Raw genomic sequence first — 22305 nt, 5'->3', positions numbered from 1 at the left:
TAAATGATTTTGTGATTGACTGCTATGTTTAGAACCTTCATTAGTACCTCTGGTTACCTCACTGTGATCTGAAATGGCATTCATTTTCTAAGTCGATTGTGTTAAAAGCTAGGCAGGAAGACCTTTAAAGAGCATCTGAATCATTCAGAAGACAACTGTGGTGCTTCAGTAACGGTTGTTCCTCCTTTATATTTGTATACTTGAAAACGTTGTTACTACTGGTGTGATCTGCTTGGAACAGAAATCAGAGAGCCTTTGAGTTCTGTAATAACGAATGGAATTACCTAGCCCAGTTGCATGCATGCATATGCTTATACATGAGCATAAGACTTTGCATATAAAATACATGTACATCATTCTGGCTTATAATGGTGGTCTTTTATAACTTCATAGTGTTAACAGAAGTACTTCTGGTTTAATTTTTCTAGTTCCTCCCTTTTCTTATGTGGAAAACTGGTTCAAGTTGTTTACTGGAAAGAATCTGACAAGTTGCTTGTAATTGGCCTTCCTGAAGAAAAGTGAGTTTCAAATAAATGCTTTGTTTTGCTTTTAATTTTATTTTGTTTCCTATTATGTGTCCTCAAATTGTACTCTTCTATCAAAAAAGCAAGAAAGGGAGGGCTTACAATGTACTCTTTTTACTATAACTAGTTTCTATACCTGTGATTCCACTTCTTAGATTGACTTTGCATCTTTTATATATCCATTGTTACAGTTTCTTTTTCATTTCCTCTAAAGGGAATAAGGTCTCATTAGATCTCAGAAATACGTGTAGGCTGGAAAACAGTAATTTTCAGTATTTGGTAAAGTCAAGTCCTGGTTAGAGACTACTGAATAACAGCAGTAATATTACATACTTATGTGCTCTAGGAGGACCTTCCCCCTGTCCCCTGTCCCCCCCCCAGCTTTACTACTGTCTGTGTCATCATGGGCAAGTCACTCAAAGGAAATTTCTCATACAGTCCGATGAAGAATTTTTTGTTTGCACTATATCACTAGTTTAGAATAGAGATCTTCAGAAGATGGCTATGCTTATTCATAGTAAAGATGTTATAAACATAGCTGTGCACTTGAATTTTTATTTTTTAGTGTTCCACTTTCTCAGCTGAGGAACATGATTGAAGATGTTGTCAGGACCTTGAAATTTATGTACAGTTCTTTAGACAGGTGAGTTCTTTCAAAAGTATTTTATTTTTAGTCACTAATTTTTCATTGATGCTCACTGAAAAAAGACAGCTAGTAGCATTAATTTTAATTTTTACATGGAATTTTTTTGCATGTTCCTTTACACTTGCACAAAAACCAGAATTCTGTTCTTCTTGCCTTTTTGTTTCAGTCTTAACACTAGTAAGACTCTTTTTTTAAACAGTCTTTGTTACTTCAGAAAGTTTTGTCCTTGATTAGGTTAAATCATTCACATAATCTAAGTCACTGTGGATGTCAACAGCACTCTGCAGATGTTATCCTTTGTGTTAAAGCACTGTCTGTAAAACGTACATATGAATCAGTGTTATATTTTTAATAAAGTAAACACTCCAGACTTCTCAACTTTATTTGGCAGAGTGACTGTCTTTCTCAGCATTTGGAAATCACCCAGAAAATTTTCAGTCTGACTGTAACCTAAATAAAATTGCCAAGGTAGGCTATTCATATGCTTGCATTCAATTCAGGGTTAAAGTGTATATGCCATAGAGAAAGAAAAAGAATAATCGCAATTTCCAGAAGGATGAAGCTGATCATTGTCTCACTTTAAGTTGCTCTAAGACATCTACTCTAATGCTGTGCTGCTTTAGTTTTTTTCTTTGTTTGTAGGTGCTGCCTGGGTATTAGCCTAGTGGGTTTTTTCATGTTTAAAATGAATGTTAAAAATCCAAATGTAGTATCATGCTGCAAAGAGACTTCTAGAGCACAGAGGGTTATATAAACAAGCTACAAGTTTCTCGATGTTATTCTAACTTGGAGTTCATGTTTGTTCAGTGCTTTTTGCCAGGTGGAAAATGTTTCTCGCCTGGATCATTTTTTCAACCTGTTCTTCCAGCGTGCGCTTCAGCCTGCAAGACTCAAGTCAAATGCCAGCCCCAGTGCTCAACACTATGATACCTGCAGTGCATTATTCTTAGACAATCTCCCAGGCTTGCGCTGGCTGACGTTGCCTCAGGAAATCAAGGTAATGTCATTTTCAGATCTCTCCAAAAAAACTTGTATATGAGAGGCCGGAAAATTGATGCAGGTATCTTCTGCTGTTACTGTGTAATTTATGCAAGTGCTTTGCCTGTCCCAGACCACCCATTTTCCTACAGGATCCTTTAAGTTTGGAACTACACAATCATTCCCACAGGAAACAGATTGCTATTATGAGTGTAGTTTGGTGACTTTAGAGTTATCTAGGAAGAGAACATGATGACAAAGGAATTAAACTTTATTTAAAATATATATACACAGACACACATCTCTAACAACTAGCATATGCAGTAGGGAAAGCAGCCCCTTGTATGTAGCTTTATGTTTGATTTTGACCATTTAAGTATTTTTCCAAGTAAAAAATACTACTCCAGAAGACCATGAGTAACTTGTAATTTAGGAGAGTTATAAATGGCTATTGCAGAATCAAAATAAACATCCATACATCATTTGTTTGACGCCATACAGGTACAGCTTTTCTGTGCCATTTCAGTGTATCTGGTTACCTCCCTGTTAGAAATTGAGTTGTGCTTTAAGCAGTGGTAAGACAAAAGCTAGATCACAGTAAATAGCATTTGTAGCTTTCAGTCTTAAATGTCATTTTCATGACTTTAAGAAGTTAAAATAGGGATCATTAGGATAATTATTAGTAAAGTAATTTTTTTTTTAAAATAAAAATAATAGATTTTATATATGTGTGATGCATAATCCCTGCCAAGGCTTTTCTGAAGTGGTTTTTCATATAAACTACAGAATTTATGTTATTAGACCAATATACATAAAGGTGATACTTCTCCAATTTGAAACAATTGTACCACTTTTTGTACAAGAGAAAACAATCCCAAGGAGATTTCAGTAGTGGAGTTGTAAGACTAACACATATTTCATTAATTCAGAAATTTATGGTATTATTTGGAATTACATGTAATTCATTTGAATTACACAAAATGAAAATTGAATTCAGATTGAATTATGCAAAACGAAGTCTGCAACAGGGGTTGCAACTAGAAAATCTTTGTCTTACTGGGTGGCAGATTCTATAACACAGTTCCAGCATAGTTTGGCTCTGCATAGATAAGCAAGTCCTAGCTGGGTTGTACAGTAGTTGGCAGACAAGCTTATTATAATAGCTTTTATCAATGTAGTAAGTTCTGCAAAGTGAACCGGATATAATCCTCAGAGAATGTAGGGGAAAACTTACGAAATTACATTTAGGACAAAAGCTGATCATTGTCTCTTATGTACAGAAAGTTCCTCTGAAATGTTTTTTCATGTATGATTTTTTTTTCTGTTGTGTAACCAGATCATCTTTCAATCTCTGTTTTTTGTTGGGTTTTTCGGTTTTTTTTTAAAGCCCCTGTGGATTATTTTTTTTTTAATTATGGTGTCAAATGTATTCTTTAATAACACAACTATGTATGCATTTGTTTAGAAACAAACCAGAAAACTTCCCTTACTCCTTCAAAGGGCTTGTAGCTTCCAATTTTTTTCTCTGTTTTCATGTTAGTTTGTTTATAAAGTGATTTAGTGTCACTGCCTAAGGGTTATGTGTTCCATGTAAAGCATTGCTAGAACATGTTTTGATCTGACAGTAGGTTCAGGTGTAAATAACTGAGTCTCGCTAGGTGCAGTTTGCTCCTTTATTTTCAATTATACTGGAAGTACAGAAATCAATGTGTACTTTCAAGACATGGTGATCATGAAATGATTGCTTTTAAGTTTCTCATCAGAAAGACCTTCTGGGACAGGTCACACTACTTTGTGTGGCACAGAGTAGATGAAAGCTGTCCTTCCCCCCCCCCCTTCTTCCCCCACCCACCCCCACCCTACTCCTATTTTCTCTGTTTTCTTAAATGAAAAGCTCTACTCTTGGAAGAGGGTACAGTCCATTTGGATAAATAAAACATCCACAAGAAATTATCCTGTAGAGCACTAAAGCAAAAATTTAAGCAGGGCTGAAGATATTATAAGTACCCTGGCTCTCTCCTGGCTTTTTTTTTTTTCTTCCAATTTCTGTAATCTCATCAGTATTAATAGTTGTTATTCCCTTGTAGGTTTTATTAATGTTTCTTATTTTAATCCCATAGAGGGGTTTTTTTCCTAATTAGTTTTTTAGTATCATAGCAAAATAAGGTTAAAAATGAGGCAAAATGAGGCTTCTTCACTTTATTGAATTTGTAGTGACTTTGGGGTAGCATCCATCTCTCCTCCTTTAAGAGCTATGATATAAATGACTACAGTTGAGGTGTTAATCCTGAACTCTTCCTATTATTTAATGGGGAAAATCTGGCACTTTAATAGTAATTTAACTGCTCGACTTCAGCTGTTTAATTTAGTATTAGATGAATCATGCCTTAGGACTCTTGTGGCTTCATCTGCATTAACTATGAAGAGAACCTGAAGTGAAAGGACTAGCTCAAATAGAGAATATCTACACTGTAGGTATTTAATGAAATGCAGTCTCATTCAAGGAACTAAACATATGACTAAGTAGCTAATTAAGATATAAATCTGCTGGCCTTTCATGAGACAGACATATTGTAAAATTGGACCTTTTTCTGTTTAGAGCAATCATTCGACATACAATATAAAAACTCTAATATCTATGATTCCGGTTGAGAAGGTAATTTTCTATACAGTGCATATACCTAAATTGCAATTTGGTAATATTTTATATATTGTCCTTCATTCAAGAAGTGTCAGATATCAGGCATTGTAGTAAGGCACAGTGGACCCCTTAGATTATCAGTCATCTCACTTCAGGGCCTAAAGTGGATGAAAGAAAGATAACACTGCATTTTCATTTTCTATCCTCTAGAACATTAGTGAATCTAGGATTCATTTTTGCCTTTGTGATTTTCAAATATTTTCAACTCCACAACTAGGAAGTTATTTTACATATCATGTGAAGAGTTGTTTGCAGATCGTATTTGAGTCAATACGTGCATGGCAGTTTTTACAAACAGGAAAAAAAAATTTCATTAAGATGGAATGATGTTTAGAATATGTTAGTCTAGTCATGGTAGAGTTTGTTTTATAATGAGTATTTGCTGTGATGTAATGCAAATGAAACAGCTGGGAAATTTTAAACTGAGAGTTTGCTTTCATGGATAGACCCAAAAATATTTGTAAGCTTGTAGATAATATAGTTCAGGCTAGTTCTAATTATTAGACAATGATTCTAATCTGAGCTGACCATAAACTCCATTATCCAAACTTATTTCATCAGCAACAACAAAAGAAATTAACATTGTACTCACTGAAAGTAAAGAGGCTGTACAACGGAAAATTGAAAGTGCTTCTCAGAATGGCTCTGCAAAAGGACTGAGTTTGGATGTTCAAAACGCAGTGGCATATTCTTTAATTTACAGGGTCTTTATTTGAGAATAATATTAACTAGGACTTTCCTGGTTTTCTGATTTTTGTGTTTAATAAGACCTCATCTACAATTTTTATAGAAGTGTGTTTGGAGGGGAAGGGATGAAGTGGTAAGTCTTTCAACTTTACTATTGACAGGATTTGCAGAATTATTTCAGGTTTGCTACTATTCAGTAATAGAAGTTGCCATGGACACTGCAAGCTATGCATCAGTCAGGGCTGTTTGTTACCAAACAGATTTCTGTTTGCTGGTGTGGCCTTGTCTCCATAATATGAATTGTCTTCTCCTTTATCTTTAGTAGCAGACTGATAATGATTTAGTTCTTTCCACCTTGTCCCGTAGTATGTGTCTAGACTAGTTTTTGCTAAATGGGCTTGAGGCCACTGTGTTTGCAACGATTTTAGTCAAACTTCTGCTTTTATAATATGTATGTATGAACACCCTGTTATATATGTACTAGCTACAGAAATATATATTTATGGAGTGTCTCAGAAAAGTTTCTTTCATGTCATAACTTTAGAGCTAAATCTCCTATCCAGGGAAAAAACGTAGAGGTGCGCATATAGTCCTGTCACATGCCCATCCGCTCACTTGCAAAATCCATGCTCCATAACTGAAGGGAATAAAACATTTATGCAACATGTAGTTGTAGAATACGGTCAGTCAGCAACCTAATATATATTTGAAATGCAACTTAGTGCACCTCTAACTGTTGTCACACATTTTTTTCCTGTCCAGGAAATGACACTTTTTTCCTTGTACTATTTGGTGATCAGTGTTGGGGTTTTTTTCCTCCATGCTTTTTTCTTTTCTTTTCTCTCAAGTTTCTGTAGAGAGACTCTATTACACTTTGTTCTCTAGCTTAGCTTGCAAGTTGTTTCTTTCTTGTAAAATTGTAGGTTTTAAAGGGATTTAGAAAACAACGTAGTTTGTATTTATGATACAGACATCGCTTTCCAAAATTGTCTGAGATCATCCACATTTTCCAGAAAAATTTTGTTGTTGCAGAAGATGAAATTTCCGGTTAAGTTTTGGTGAAGATCTTTATATCCTGTAAGGAATATAAAACTAAAAATGTCAGTTCTTTTTGGGCAGAAAGCCATTTAAACTTTAACTGGGGAAAAGCTGAGAGACTGGTTAGCTGTCGACTGCCAACAGCCTCACTCACACATCTCAGTTTGAAAAACTGTCTCAGTTTGAAAAACTGGCTCTATTTCAATTGGATGCAGCCTGTTAATACAGCCCAAGAAGTTTGTAATGATGGGTTTTAGGTTCTTTTCATTAAATAGCACATTTATGTCATGAACTTCAGTGCCTAGTACCATGTTCTTTAAAGGAAGGTATTTTTAGTAAAACTTACATTGACCAATAGCTCTTGTAGTTAGAGAAATAAGCAAGCTTAAAGTGGTTCCAGTAGAACAAAGATGATGTGTGAGAAAGTTTTGGCAATTTCCATAGAGACAAAAGCTAAATCCATTGTGACAAAGATTTTTCTAATAACTCAGTTGGATACAATAGCTTGCCAGATTTCAGAGTTGTCTCTAGCCTTCAAGGGGTAGTCTCTAGACCTCATGTTTTAAAGCACACTAAAAGTAAGAGTGACATGTCCTTTATACCGAACAGTGGGTTCAGCAGGCACACAAGCAGAGAAATTTTACAGTTTCAAAGAAGAGGGAAATACACAGCAATTAAGAAGGATTTTTCTTTAATCCAATGAATTGAGGTGTTCTTGATATTTGATATTACTACTGAAAAGTATGTGCAAATTTTTGTCCATTCACTTTGTACTTGTGCATCCTAATCTTCTGAGACTAGCAAGATAGAGCGAACTGTGCTATTATTGTAAGTTAATGTGTTGGAAATCTGTTAAAATGTACTGTTTAAATATTTCAGATGGAAATTGACACAGCGCTGAGTGATCTGGAAGCAGCTGACTTTGCAGAGCTGGTGAACATTTTATTTTTGTTGTTTGCATTGCACAGTATCTCTTTGCCTTGGTGTCATATTCGGTAGTTTAAAAAAGCACTAATTCCGAACTCATCCATGTTGTTTAACCAAGTGGGAGTCAGAGCAAAGGTATACTGTATTATTCTTGTTTTAAGATAGCTCAGTTTTACCCATTCTGTTTATCCTGAATTTCTCTCCATGGTTAACATTATAGCCATATTATAATCCTATAGGATTAGTCACCGAAAACCCGTGATTTACTATCATTTAAGTCCATGGGATGTCTACAAGGACACTCTAATTTCAACATAGCTAATTGTTGTTACGTTTCTTTTTTCATATAGATAGCTGTCTCCTTCCCAAGCAATTGTGAATAAACCTGAAAACTTCTATGGAGCACTGAGAACTTAATTTTCCAGTTTACAGAAAGCAATTACAACTTATGCATATTTTTTATACTGTTAAAGGAGAAGACAGTAATTTACTTAAGAGCATGCACAGCAAGTGATACTTTACTGCCCTGTATAGGACAGTGAAGTGTAAACATACTGAAATTTCAGTTTTTGCTTTCTAATGAAAGAGCCTTCTTAAACTCATGTTCCAGAACAGCTATTTTAAAATTATTTTCTTTATAGGTATATTATAATTGAGCATAAAGATAACTTGTTTGATCACATATTTATCATAACAATTTGGGACATACATATTCTTAATTACAAAAGATATTTAATGATTCTTAAAACCTGAAATGCAAGGTAGGCAGACATAGTCCATCTTGCAAATGAATAAAGAAAAGAATCACTGTACTAAACAACCTGGATGATTATTTACAGAAAGCAATGTTTATAAGTTGTAGTTTATTGCACAGAAATTGATTGCACCCACTTCATTTAAAATACACTATATCCACCTAAAGATAGTGTTACTAATCTGAGAGCACTGGGCATCTAGATTAAAAGATCAATGAATGGGTATACTTTGGGTAAAATGTCAAATACTGGAAAAAAATTGTTTGACTTGGAAGTTTTAATGCTAGGAGGGCCTCTGGTGTCAATAGTTCTGCTTCAGCTACTTTGCTGTTAAGACTTCTGAGAATTAGCATATCCTAACAAAAATAGTTTATGGAAAGATAAGAACTAAATACGAAATCAGTTATTTTGAACTGAAAATTGTTAGAAAAAAATGTAGCGACATGAAAATCAATAATGGAGGCTAAAAACTTGGTATTTCACTTAACTGTTTAGTATTAACTGCCATACTGAAAATGAGAAGTGGTCAAAAATGAAAGTATTAAATCAGATACTGATTAATTGACTGAAATTAGTTGACTTGTATTTGGTACATAAAATAAAAATTCTGAATTAAAAATTATACCATGCTTTTTTTTCTCCACAGTCTGAAGATTATTATGACCTGAGAAGATTATATATGATTATGGGCTCTTGTCTCTTCTACAAGGTAGTATTAGTGATTAAGGCCTAAAGATTAGGAAAATGCATCTGGAAATCTAACTCAGTCATGGAGTAACTCTTTTCAGAACCTTACAAATATGAAAAAAAAGTATGATTGCTTTTTAAATGTGTATTTCTAGTAACAGACCTAAAACTCAAACACCATAACAGACAAAAATGATGTCAGGAAGTGATATGTACTATATGATCAGTGAGAAGAAAATACTGGTTTGAAACTGTCTCATGGGAATTTTGTGGCATACAGTCCAAGGATTGGAGAGAGACAGTAATAAGAAAGTAATAAGAGTCAATTCAAGTGAGACTGTGGGATATTCTAATAGGAACTATTTTGTTCATTGCCATTTTTTAATAAAGATAACAGCTGATCTATCTTTAATCTGTCTTTAAATCAAAGACTTGGGAAATTGGATTGACAGCTTTGGCCTCACTTGTAAATTTATCTTTATTAAATGTAGACAGTGTATTCAACAATATGAAGAGGAAGATAACAGCCTTTGCTTTAAGGAAACTTACATTTTAAGGATTTTTATCATGCAATTGTTCTTTATGCTGGTAGTGTTATGAGACTAAACTGTTAGCACAAATGGAACTGCACAGTAGCTACCACGACAGCACTTTAACTGTAATGCCTTTAGTGCTAGAAACACTCTTGTACTATGTATCTTCTTTGGAAATTTTAATTCCAGTGAAAGCTCAGTATTTTTGGAGAGAGAATTAAATGAGAATTAAAGCACCTTAACTCTGTAGCTGTTTTGCAAGCTGTTAAAGCCATGAGTTTCCCAGCTTGCCTTTGATAACTTGCATATATGCTGATGTTTTATGTCTTTATATTTCAGTATTTTGATTCTTCAGATGTGATGCAAAAGCTCAGCGTTATGTGTTGTACAACTGTATACCAAAAAGACAGTCTCTGGCCAGAAAGCTTACAATCTCAGTGCATGTGGAGCATGGATATCTCTATATGAAAATTACTATTAAGTGATAAGTGGTGGTGGTGTATTTCTTACTGAATACGCTTCCTTTTCTGTCTTTAATTAAGGGTTACTTGATTGGTAATCACTTGCCAAAGGAAGATCTTATTGATATAGGTTTATATTGTCGGCACTATTGTCTGTTACCCTTGGCAGCAGAACAGAAGATTGGTCAGTTAGTGATATGGCGGGAAGTATTTCCACATCATCATATCCAGCCATGTGAAGTATCAAGTTTTACAGGATACAGTGAACCTGAAGCAAGATACTTTTTACTGATAGTTGGCTTGGTAAGTTAACATTTGCAGTATGCCCATTCTCTGATGCTCCATTTTGCTGTTGCGTGTTGTCTATTGTTCAGTAAGATCAACACTTTCCGTGCATTTTATTTAGTAATTTTACCAAATACTCATATTATAGCTTTTTCATGGGATAGAATTTTTAAGAGAGTAGCATTTTTGATACATTTGTAAAGCTTGCAAGTTTAAATATCAATTCTCATTATTTTTGTGCCTTTTCACTTCGGTTGAAAATGTTTTTACTTTCATGATCTTGTATTTTCAGACAACTGGTTTCAGAAATGTGTTTGGTTTTTTTAAAATGTGGACTTTTTTTAAAGCAAACAACTAATGAGTTTGTAAATGATAGCTTTTACATTTGCATGATTAACTTAAGTAACATGATAACAGAAAGATCTCCTTGGACATGATTTGATTAGAAGAAAACAAATAACTCCTCTGGAGATGAGGAAGGAGTGTTGAATATAGTGCTGTATTTTGCCCAAGTATCAAATGAGACATAAATATAATACAGCACATACTGTATATCAAACCAAAGGCTAATGTTGCTACCTCCATGTTTACAGAGACACTTTATGCTGTGTGTCCTGCTAGAGGCAGGAGGCTGTGCGTCAAAAGCTGTTGGGAATCCAGGACCGGACTGTATATATGTAGATCAGGTCAAAGCCACTATACTTCAACTGGAAGGAATAGACACCAGCATAGAGGAAAGGCTAGATTCTCCTTCCATTCCACCTTTATCTTGCGCTGACTGGTTCCTTCCTGCAACACGTGACAAACTGGAGAGCTCGACCACCGCACCCATCCTAAGTAAGCTACAAAATACTTCCAAATCAGCCACCACTCCAGCAAGCAAAAGGACCCTGTTTGGTGACACTTCCTTAACGACACGTAAGCCGAGCCCTACGAGAAACAGTGGAGGACCTGACCACGGTAATGAAGGTCCTGCGGAAGATGAAAGCAGTAATCCACAATCTGTAGTGGATCAGGTCTGACAACAAAGACAAAGAGACTTGATAAGGTTCTGGTGGGCTTGGGGGAGGTGGCAGTTCTTCCAAAAACTCTAACTAAAGTAACTATTTTTTTTTTTTTTTTTTTAAAAAGCATACTATAAAACAATAAATCTAACAGCCACTGCATTCAGTAGAAATACTTCTGTTGCCTTGGGAAGCTTTGGGCAGCCTCACAGCTGACACTTTTTTTTATTTTATCATTGCTTCTAAATATTTGTGTTTTCACATGGTGAAATGGGCATGGCTGCATTGGAATCAGCAGAAATAATTGGAGAATATCCCCAAAATAATAATGGTGTAAACATAAGTTATCAGAACAAAGAGCTGTACAGTTGTACAACTGCTTCTAATCCATTTTAGTCTAAAATAGGCTATAATATACATTTATGTAAGTTGATGCAACTGTTTGGGCCTTTTAAAAAATGCTATATTATTTCCTTCTAAGTAGGTGATTTGTTGGTTTGATTCCATTCTTCGTTAGCTGTGTTTTCTCTGTTAGTTCATCTACCTCTTTGTTTTTCAGGTCACTAGAAAAAAACATACCCTACCAAATCCATTTCATTTAGGAAACCTCAAAAAGAACCTTTCAGAGAAAGATACAGAACTTCTTAACACTATCAAGTAAGAAACTTTTTTTTATTCAGCATTTCATTTTTAAGGCCATACTTGGATCATTTTTTGAATATACATAGATCACAAAAGTTCTTGCATAATTTTATTCTAACCAAAACTCTGCTATGCAAGGATTCTCCAAAGTGAAGCTCTTAAATGGAGAGCTTAATTAGAAAAGACAACTGTTTCTCAAGAATATGTCAGTAGAATGTATACAGATGTTCCCCAGATATGTGACCTTGGAAGTTCAAATAAAAGAGTTTTTGGACCACACATATACCTTGTGCCTCCCTGGTATCTCTAGGTAGGTGTACAGTACAAAGGACAAAGAAGCCATGATCCTCCCAGTTCCCACTTGTTGCTTGTGACAGCACAGTCTGCTCTGGTGTTTTGTTTGAGCTCTAAAGAAAGCTTTCCTTCCTCCCACCCCTGCTGCCCCCCAAAAAGCTTTTATTTCTCCTTTCCTTTTTCTTTTTTTGGTGAAAATTTTTGAGAACACAAGTGCAATACCTAACTAGTTTCATAGTTTTTTGGTTTGTTGTTTGTTATTTTTTTTAAATTGAGTGTTAACAGTCCAAATTAGCAGGATTTCCTTGGTGTAGAAATAGAGACCTTTTGAATGTCTATATCCATTTTTGTACTCTACTGTAGTTACCAGAAAAACAATTCTGTCTTAAGAAACAAAAGTATATGCTGTTTAACTGAAATTTATTTCAAAGTTATTTGAACATTAAATGAAGTCTCCTGTTTTTGAAGGTTGACATCTGGTCCTGAGAATACCCTCTTCCACTATCTATGTTTGGAAACGATGCAAGGAATCTTTATTACTCCAACTCACAAAGAAGTAGCACAGCTCGGTGGCTCCATCCATCCTCAGTTAATTGAGAATTTCTATCGTTGCTGTCTTTCAATTCGTTCCATTTTTCAGCAGTCCATGAGGAAAGAAGTATGGAAGCTTTGTTTTATGTCTTTCTATTTACGTTCTCAATTCAGTATTTCAAGATTGTTTTCACTTCATTATTTAAATAGTTCACTAGCAGGTGTATGTGCACGTGTATGGTTGTTTTTAAAGCTCCTGATAATTTTACTGTTATGGGCAGGTTCTTTCTCTGACCATCCAACCAAGTATGCATGCAATTATGGCTTGCTTTCCCACCAAAAATGCCCTCAAAATAAATACTCCATGTCTCCAGTATAGTATTTCCTTATTCTGTTTCATGTTAAGACTCTTGTTTGTAACTTAGCAAAAAGTTTCACGCGCTGGGTAGCAAAAGAGGGGTTTTTTTAAGGCTAGGAGGGTATTTCAGATTGGCAGCAAAAGAAAATTTAGGCCCTCTTTTTTCACAGAAAATGTTTCATATGAGCAGTGACAGTGCAGTCTCCCCTCACTGTGCTGTCAGTGTGTCTGAACAGTGACCTGAAGTCGGCCTCTGATGGTGAGAGGGTTGTTCATTCTTAGTGTCCTTGCTCTCTGTGCTACCATTTGCCATCCACTAATGTCTGTAATTGTTTGTTCACATGGATATCTGTCTAGAAGACTGGCTATGGTGATCAATTCCTTTTAATTATGCTGTCAGCTCTCTTGGAGTTTAGACTAGGTGGCATGCCAGCATAGGTAAGGCTTTTTCTCTTTACAAAGATACAATTCAAGCCTTGCTCTAGACTTGGGCTGAAGCCTAATCCCAGCTGCCAGAGCTTTATGTGGGTACTTGTTATTTAGATTAGACTTAAAAATTGACAGATCTGATGTCAGCAACTGTACTGCCTTGTGTTCGATTAAAAATTTCTGTTTACTCCAAATGATCCATCTGGAGTAAGATGGTAGTAGTAACGCAGAAATCTAAACAATAGGTATAAAAATTAATTTGAGATACTCCATTCAGATCAGATGTTTTGTGTTCAATGCACACTTTATTTTGCTATAAGTCTGGTTTCTTAATTGCACAGTTCATCTTTATTGACATGAACCAAATTAGGATAACATTTCATCTCTGCTAATTTTGTGACCTGTTTAGTCCTTTTGGAAAAGAGAAATAATTAACTATAAACCTAAGTGGAATGCTGTCTATCAGTTGCATTTTTTAGATCCTAAAGTGACATTCCAAGTGAATTAAATGAGAAATGGGAAATAACAGTACAAATTGAATGAACGCAGTTTGCAAATAGCAGTATAATTTTTCTTAATGTTTTCTTGAAGTTACCAAAGAATTCACTTCTGGTTAGACCGATGTGCCTTGTAAATCATCTAGGAATTTTTAAGTGTTAGAAAAGTAGGTTAATTTGGTGGATTGTTCTGTTAACTTCAGATGACACTGGGGTTTGGCTGAGTAGGACTTTGGCAATGAGTCATGTATTTTGGGCACTTCTGTTGGGAGATGTAGAAACCCAAAAGCAGGCAGAGAGAATACACAAATATTTCTTGTCATCAAATTGCCTTTGGTTACAACTGTTAAATAGACGGTTTATAGTTCAAACCAAAAAAAACTGAATAAACGATTCAACCATTAGGTGTAGCTCATTCAAGTGTGAGTTTTTCACTTTTTAAGTCAAAACTTCTGTTTTGGCCACAGCTACCTCAGCACGTGCTTTTCTGGCTTCCTCAGACACGAGTACAGTAGGCAGCAGCTGGGTTCATTCTGCTCTGAAAATCACAAATACTTGATGAACATGTGCTGCGGGACAAAGTTTCTCTTTTAGAGAAATGTGGGGTAGTTTTTGCATGTTGGCTCCAACAATTAATGCTGAAATTGGCAGGCTGCATTATGGCATGCCTCATTTTCCTAAATGTAAAAGAATGAATGGAATTTTTCCTTGTTCACAGTGCACAACAAAAAAGTCAAATACAGAAATGTACTATTATACTGCTTATTCTTTAACATCAGCTAAACATTGTTATAGTTTAGGATTCAGAGAATTACACCAATAATGCAAAATTATTGTAAACTGATCAATAGTTAATTTTGCCTCCCTTTTTGAGATCTGAAAATTCATAATTTAACTTATAAATGTGTACAGAAATTTTGAATAAATTTTAAATTGAGCAAAAATAAGCTCTGTAGTCTTAAACCTTAAAATATATGTCACTGTTATGTAATAAGCAGCCCTGGCATCATTTTCTTCATCATCATCTTAGTATTTTCCTATTCTTAAATAAAATCAGAAGGAAAGAAGTGTTAATGCATATGAAAGTAGAGACCCTCATAGTTCTATCAAATATCCCCTCTTAATATATAATTTTTCTTTAGTATTTTCAGTAGAATAGCATAGTATAAGATGTGCTAAAATATAAAAAAATGTCGGCTTGGAAAGTACATGGTAACGACCCCATTTTTTTTGTGGGGAAGATTATTAGACTGATTACTAACTTATTCCTTAAGTCTTTTTCAGTAGCAGTATTAGTGAGAACAGGGTTTGAAACAATTTTACTTACTAAGGAAAGACACAGGAAGGGTTAAACTGTTGTGAAATTTCTTCCACTCCATGAACTAGAATATGCTTTATGAATTTAATACAAAGCATGTTTAGGGAAATTTAAAAGACATTTTCTCAGGCAACTATTAGCAGTTTTGTTTCTCAAATGCTAAGGTGCATTTCACTTTTTCTTCTACCATTTTTGAGAAATTAAGATAGCTGTGATGTTTTGACCATCTTTTCTCTTCTAGATGTGGTTTCTGTTTCTGCATATGGCAGACAGAAGTTTCTTGATTCCCCCCCACCCCCCCACCCCCAAGAAAACCTTTTCTTTCACCTTTGAAGCAAGTGATTGGAACAGAGGTTTCATTGGCAGATCCAGAGATGCCCTGGCTTAGCAACTCTCTTAAGACAGCTTTGTTTCAAAGGAATTTCCACTCCTGTTTCCGTAATCTCATCTCACTTCTCATGCTTCAAGAAGAAAAAAAAAAAGATTTAAAGCTTGTTTTTTCATTATTACGTAGACATTTACAAAAGAGTAATAAACTTCCTTTGACTTCAGTGGGAGAAGAGTTAAACTGGTGACAAACCCTTTCAAAATTCCTTCTGTGTTTATCTCCCTGTCCATTCTGGTCTTTTTCCCCTTGCATTTCTGGTGAAAGATACTATGGCTTTATTGGACTTACAGGACTGTTGGGCACCAAGACAGAGCAAAGAGAGAAAAGTAGTTTTTGTGCATGCTGTTTGATCCTCACCAAACAGGTACCAGGAGTTCAGTTAGAAACAACTTGGAACTTTTGCAAGGTTTATTCAAAAGCTCTGTACAAAACATAGCCCTAAAAACTCAACGAAACATGAAAATGCCTTTATTTGCCATACATCTTATGCACTTATACTGAGTACAAGCAAGAAAACGCTCTGAGCAAAGTGCTTCAACTGTTTATTTACAAAAAGAAATTCCTGCCTGGCCAAGTTTATTCAATAGACTTTTACTATCACAGTTCTTAATTAGGGAGGCACGCAGAGAAAGAAAGATGAGAGCTTTAGCTCTTGTAACACACTCTTTTAAAGAAGCTGGATTATCTCAGATGTCCTATTAGAGAAATAGTGTTCTGCTAGAAGGAAAAAAAAAATCAAAACAGGGAGTATGTGTCTACCTCCAAGTTGTAGAATGTGCTGGTTTTGGCTGGGATAAAGATAATTTTCTTCATAGTAGCTAGTATGGGTCTATGTTTTGGATTTGTGCTGAAAACAGTGTTGATAACACGCTGATGTTTTGGTTGTTGCCAAGTAATGTTTACACTAGTCAAGGACTTTTCAGTTTCCCATGCTCTGCCAGGCGCACAAGAAATTTGGAGGGGGCACAGCCAAGATAGTTGATCCAAACTGGCCAAAGGGTTATTCCATACCATATGGCGTCATGCTCCGAATATAAATCTGGGGAAGAAGAAGGAAGCGGGGGGGACATTCAGAGAGATGGCATTTGTCTTCCCAAGCCTTCAGAAGTAAAGTTGCTCCAACATGGCCTTAAAGCCTATGGAAAAGCCCATTGATGCCAAAGTAACAAAACTGTGGAGAAAAGAAAATCAGTTAAGCAAGTTAGTTATATCTTCTAATATAACTAACTCTGGCTTTTTGACAGCAATGTAATTCGTCAGCAATTCCTGAAGAAATCACATATTTGCTAGTGTTTATGTAAAAATATTTCATTCTATACTAACACTTCACCAATTGTTTTACAGAAAAAGAAAAAAGCAGGCAGTGGCATTTCAGAATTTAGTAGTAAGGCAGATGAGGACTTAGATCTGGTAAGAGAACATGGAGTTTTGTTTGAGTGCTCTCCTGATAACTGGACTGATCAGAAGAAACCACCACCAACAATGAATTACTGGGTTGTAGGGTGAGTTTAAAGATGAATGTATTTCTCCCAAAGTTTTCCATTTTGCATATGCTGCTGTACTCTTTAAGAATAAACTTAACTGTAGCACATCACAGAAATACTTGAGCTGACTGACTGAGGTAGCTTTGATTTAGGATCTGGGAAGCTGCATTGGTGTGATGTTCCATCTGCTGTAAACATCAGTGTGTTAACTCAGGTGAGCACTGTGCCAGCATGTTAACACGACAGAGCTGGCACCCTTTGCAGTGCTGCACTGTGCTATGCAGACATGCTAAAGCGCTGTAATCATAGTCTTAATACCCTGCACTTTCTTTGTGCTCCTCACGCTCCTTCTAACCTCTCCATTCCCTCCTTTGCAAGTAAATCCCACCTGTCTTGCCTCCATGCATAATGCTGATTCAGTGATACAAAGAAGTAAGGTGAGCAATTGCAGTTGTTGGTTGGTTGGGGTTTTTTTTCATTGGGAAGATCAGATCAACCTACCAGTCTATTTGAGATAGTTTGGAAAGGGAGTTTTCTTTCCTTAGTTTGCTTTCAAAGTTCTGCCATTATCATTGTAAATGGATTGTGATTTGTGTTGTTATTTAAACTTAATTTTAAGTGATTTTCTTAATGATGCATATAGTTATTGCTACATAGCTAAGCCTTATTTGCATGACAGAACAGCATACTGCCCTAGGTATTAAATATTTAAAATAATACATTTTTGAAGTAATTAAAATTAGGTGTAATGAGAAAATAGTACGTATCATTTCTTCACACTTCAGAACGTATCAGATCTTGTAATTGTTTAAGTCCAGGCCAATAAGTTCTGTAGCCACTACTTCTCACATGTTATTCTTTTCTCCATCTGCTATATTTTGTGCTGTCTACATTTTAGCTGCAGTAAGCAGAGAGTCATATTAGGAGTAGTCAGTCAACAGGATGTTTCCTTCTTTTCTACATTCATCTTCTGTATTTGGTACTCCTACTAGATAAATAGGAAGAAAAATGCAAATGCCCAGTTAAATGGAAGCTATGCTTTCACCATATGAAAACCAAATTCAGTATAGGCAGGGGGTGAAAGGAAGGTAAGTGATTATGCTTGATTAATTCATTAAGTTATAATTTTCAACTAGTTCAACTATTGCACAAATAGGAAAGTCAGAAAACAGCAAAATACATTTCTGACCATGGCATAAGAACTTTTTTCTGATATAATGAGAGGAAACATCATCCACAAGTAATTATATTGGCCAGGAATAATAATGTAGAAATTCTCTAACAGAGCTTTTGTTCAACCTGTTTGCCTTCAAGTCAGATGTTTAAAGAGAAAAAAGAAAAACAATTGTCTCCCAGCATGAATGTACATAGCTGCAATTTGTGTGCTATCCTTGGGGTTGGAAAAATTAAAATCTTTAATTTAAACATTTAAAAATGTTTATGTTGATATCTTTTAAAGAATATTTTTTCAGTCTCTGCATTCTCAAACAACATGTTAAATCAGTGGCAGTCCATTAGTATCTGCAGTGCTATATGCTATGCTATAATGCTACACTCAGTTACGCACAGGTATTAACAACTTCCCTATTGTAGCTCTTTCCCTAAAAGAGCTTATTAGATTGACATGTGGGAATGTACCTACCCAGATGTATTAAGTTTAAAAATTAGTAAATATGTGAATACTGGGGCTTGCTCCCAAGTACCTTGATTGCAGCTTGAAGTCCAGAAACTTGGATTACTGCAAACACACCAGTACCATACAAATAGATCCTGAAAACCTGAAGAATTTTTTCCATACACAGTCTTGAGAATACTGAGCAGAGAATAACTTGATTTTAAAATCTAATGTATTGAAAGAAGTAAGATAATGCAGGAGAGCCACAGAAATTTGCTAGCTGTCTTACACAGCAGTTGTTTTTAACATCTTACTGAAACCTCAGAGTACAACCAGAATATATCAAACAGTTGAGGAGAAAAAGTTAACACCTATGATAATGTTCTTCTTTTTCTTTCTTTCTTTTTTTTCCAGGAGACTCATTCTGCATCCAAAACCTCAGGAGTGTTATGTCTGTTTTCATGACTCAGTCACAGAAGCTGCTGTTGAACTGGCCTTTAAACTTTCCTTCGGCTTAGCTACATAGATGAGGTTTCTGAACATTCAGCCATCCTGCAGGGTGTTGTCATCTTTAAAGTACTTCAATATAAAGAGAAATTAACTCAATTGTGGTGCCTACCTGTAGTGTATCTTTGAAATGCTTTTAAAAAAAGTAAATCTACCTTGTGGTAATGACACAGGTAAAACTTCCGTGATCATTCTAATGATCTCATCAACTGAATACTTAAAAAGACTTCAGAGAACCAAAGTTCTTATTTTTATATACTGTCAAATTATTTCTCCTGATCATACCTTTATTATATGAAAATATCACATAATTTGTACATTCACTGCTGTTCAGTGTATAATATGCAATGTAAAATGATAAGCTGATATCCTCAAAGTACTCTCTGAATATCTGGCAATTGGTGATAGAGGAAAAAAAAAGTTTTCCAATTAATTAAAATGTTGTGCCTCTAAGGGCATGAAAAATACTGAATGTTTTCAGTAACATTGTGTTAATGAAAACAGAAAGAAATCTTTTAGCCAATGCATGGCACTTAGCCACACAAAACTAATGGCTTACCATTTTTGCCAGTATGGTCTCCTGCACACTCAAGCACTTATAGCGTGGTTGATGTTTTACTTGACTTCATGAGTTTTAACTATAAATAACACTTATATTTGTTAAAACACAGTTTTGAAGGCACAAAAGAAGATGGGGGGCAGGGTGGTGATGGTTTTAAGACCTATGCATGGACTCGGCTAATTTTATATTATATTCATAATTTCATAATAAAAAATGTATATTTGGCAAAGACCAGTAAAGTGTTATTCTATTTTTTTTTTACTTAAAATATTTTCTCTTTTGTTTATTTAAACAATATTTGTTTAGCTAGGTCTTCTACAATTTACAGCTGGATATTGCAGAAATGTTAGCTTACATCCGTATAAGGCAAGAGAAGGCAAGATGTTTGCGAAATCAGAATTCTTCTACACAATTCAGCTTTCCTGTAAATTGTTAAAATGTTGGTAGTCTACAGACCAGCTGCTCCTAAAGCTTTTTTTACTAAAGTTTAGTTCTAAATGTAAGATTTTTGGGGGCCTTTTTACCCATAGCTAGCACATTTAGATCTGGTCATCTGCATAGCATTTCATCATGTTCCATGTCAACAGTGCATTTTTTTTTTCTTTCTGCTGTTTCTACTTGCGTTTCATGAGTGCTTTTCATAAAATGCATGACTAAAATTGCATTTTAAACAATGGGATCAAAAAGTTTAAGTATTTGGGAAAGTATATTCAGTTCTATAGGCTCTCATGATCAAAGCTTTAGATGTTGTTTTCACTAGTAAATTACACTGTTTAGAGTAGTTCTAAAATAGTCAATCAAATGCTTGTAACTGCCCACACTCAGAGTGATTCACAGCTTGGCTTGAATCACTGAACAGTTGCTTTAATTCCAAGCAGTAGAAGTCTTACGCCTGAAGTTTAAGCATATGATGGCAGGTTTTGTTAATCGGCCATCTCTAGAATTTATGGTTCCTAGAAGATGAGAGAATTTCAGTTTGAGACATACAAAACTGAGTTATATCAATAGTGATATAGATTTGTTCCCCATCTGTAAATCAAGTGATGTGAGATCTACTCGTTTGAAAAATAAAAATATGTAATAGTATGGATGACATCTGAACAGCACCTTTTAAAAGTCGAAGGTATGTGGGGTCTGAATACTAGATTTCATTGTAATGGAAGAAGGAACATAGAAAAGTAAGCAGTCTTTGCTGCACTGCTTTTAGCAGGTTTAACAGCTTTTGCAGAACCTGTGTGTTTGTGCACCGAAGTGTGTATCTGTATGAAAAAGGGTAATTTTGCTGATGTTTGTCTCTTGTTTCAACTTCTTAACAGCTGGGCTATATGGTTTGAATGCTAAAAAAGAAGATATTCAAATGCTTTAAAAAGAAGATGGCTAACTTTTACCTAGAACCTTGTGTTTAGTCAGACCTAGGTTACTCTGCTGCCAGTGTAGTGGGTTAAACTCAGTTTGCTCAGCTGGGGCAAACACACAACTGAGTCAATGCAGAAGAAACAGTGTGAATATATAGACATGTGTGGAGAAAAGAAGAACTGAGGGAAGGTGGGACTCCTTCAGTACCAATCAGCTATTTAGACTGGCTTACTCCTTCACAAGAAACCGTACCTTAAACAGAATTAAGGGCATCTGAGTGTGGTGCGCCTTTTAGACTCAAAGCAGTGTAATTCAGCAACAAAACCTTGCAAAATCTGCATCAATGCTACTGATACTACACTGTAAGGAGATTTTTATTGGTTACTTTTAGTCAACTACGCAGAAACTGTATTTTGCAGACTTTTAAGAGTATGTTTAAAAAGAGCCCCAAAGGATGATAGGATTTCATTTCCTACAGAACACAGATTTTTATCAGGTATCTTTGATACAAATCTTGTAGCGTTGTAATTTTCAGGAAGATGATAGCTGTGAATCAGTGTATAGAATTAATGTGAAAAGGAATAGATATGGAGAAGCTACTAATGGAGTTAAAATGGTAGTATTAAAGCTCAAAAGAAATGAATTCCTTTTGCCTTTATTATAAAAACTATTAGCAAAGCAAAGTGGTGTACAACAAATCAATGGAGTACGAGGGTTAAAATGACTAATGTCAAGGGAATGCATGAAACAAAAGTTAGCATTTAAAAACATCAACAATTAAGACATTCTGACTGAACAAATACAGTGTTTCATGCCTTCATTAGTCATAAAGTCAGGAGATGTAGGGGAGGTAAAGCAATTTAAAAAAATAAATATGCTATCAGCAATCTAGAAGGAATTGGTACTTCTGACCTGCGATAGAATGGGTATAAATAACATGACTAAAATTCATTTACTTGTCATATATAATGTTTATTAACTCGTAATTCAATATGATCAACAACTACCCTTTGCCACCTGGATTTTTATTCTCTAGTTCCCGGTTGGGGGAGAGGGGCCAGTTCCCACAGCGGACAGAAGCTTCTGGAAAGTTCCTGC

At 35.3% G+C, this 22305-nt stretch overlaps 1 protein-coding gene across 5 annotated transcripts in view; it reads left to right on the top strand.

The window, feature by feature from the left end:
* The window catches only part of INTU (inturned planar cell polarity protein), a 57097-nt gene extending 37026 nt beyond the window's left edge, over positions 1–20071 (top strand). For 3 of the 5 annotated variants that reach the window (XM_072862432.1, XM_072862435.1, XM_072862431.1), the window contains exons 6-16: positions 429–518; positions 1090–1167; positions 1978–2167; positions 7454–7507; positions 8903–8965; positions 10019–10240; positions 10816–11238; positions 11786–11883; positions 12631–12820; positions 17028–17185; positions 19197–20071. In XM_072862432.1, coding sequence (XP_072718533.1) covers positions 429–518; positions 1090–1167; positions 1978–2167; positions 7454–7507; positions 8903–8965; positions 10019–10240; positions 10816–11238; positions 11786–11883; positions 12631–12820; positions 17028–17185; positions 19197–19308 — 1678 coding nt within the window. In that variant the 3' untranslated portion in view covers positions 19309–20071. Of the gene's footprint in view, positions 1–428; positions 519–1089; positions 1168–1977; positions 2168–7453; positions 7508–8902; positions 8966–10018; positions 10241–10815; positions 11239–11785; positions 11884–12630; positions 12821–17027; positions 17186–17319; positions 17382–19196 lie in introns of all 5 variants that reach the window. The other 2 variants (XM_072862433.1, XM_072862434.1) reach the window with 2 other exon arrangements.
* Positions 20072–22305: the final 2234 nt, after the last annotated feature.

Source organism: Ciconia boyciana, chromosome 5 (assembly GCF_034638445.1).
Source record: "Ciconia boyciana chromosome 5, ASM3463844v1, whole genome shotgun sequence".
In the NCBI taxonomy this organism is placed as follows: Eukaryota; Metazoa; Chordata; class Aves; order Ciconiiformes; family Ciconiidae; genus Ciconia; species Ciconia boyciana.
The sequence above is the reverse complement of the archived record's forward strand: the minus strand, read 5'-3'. Positions and strand labels throughout refer to the sequence as shown.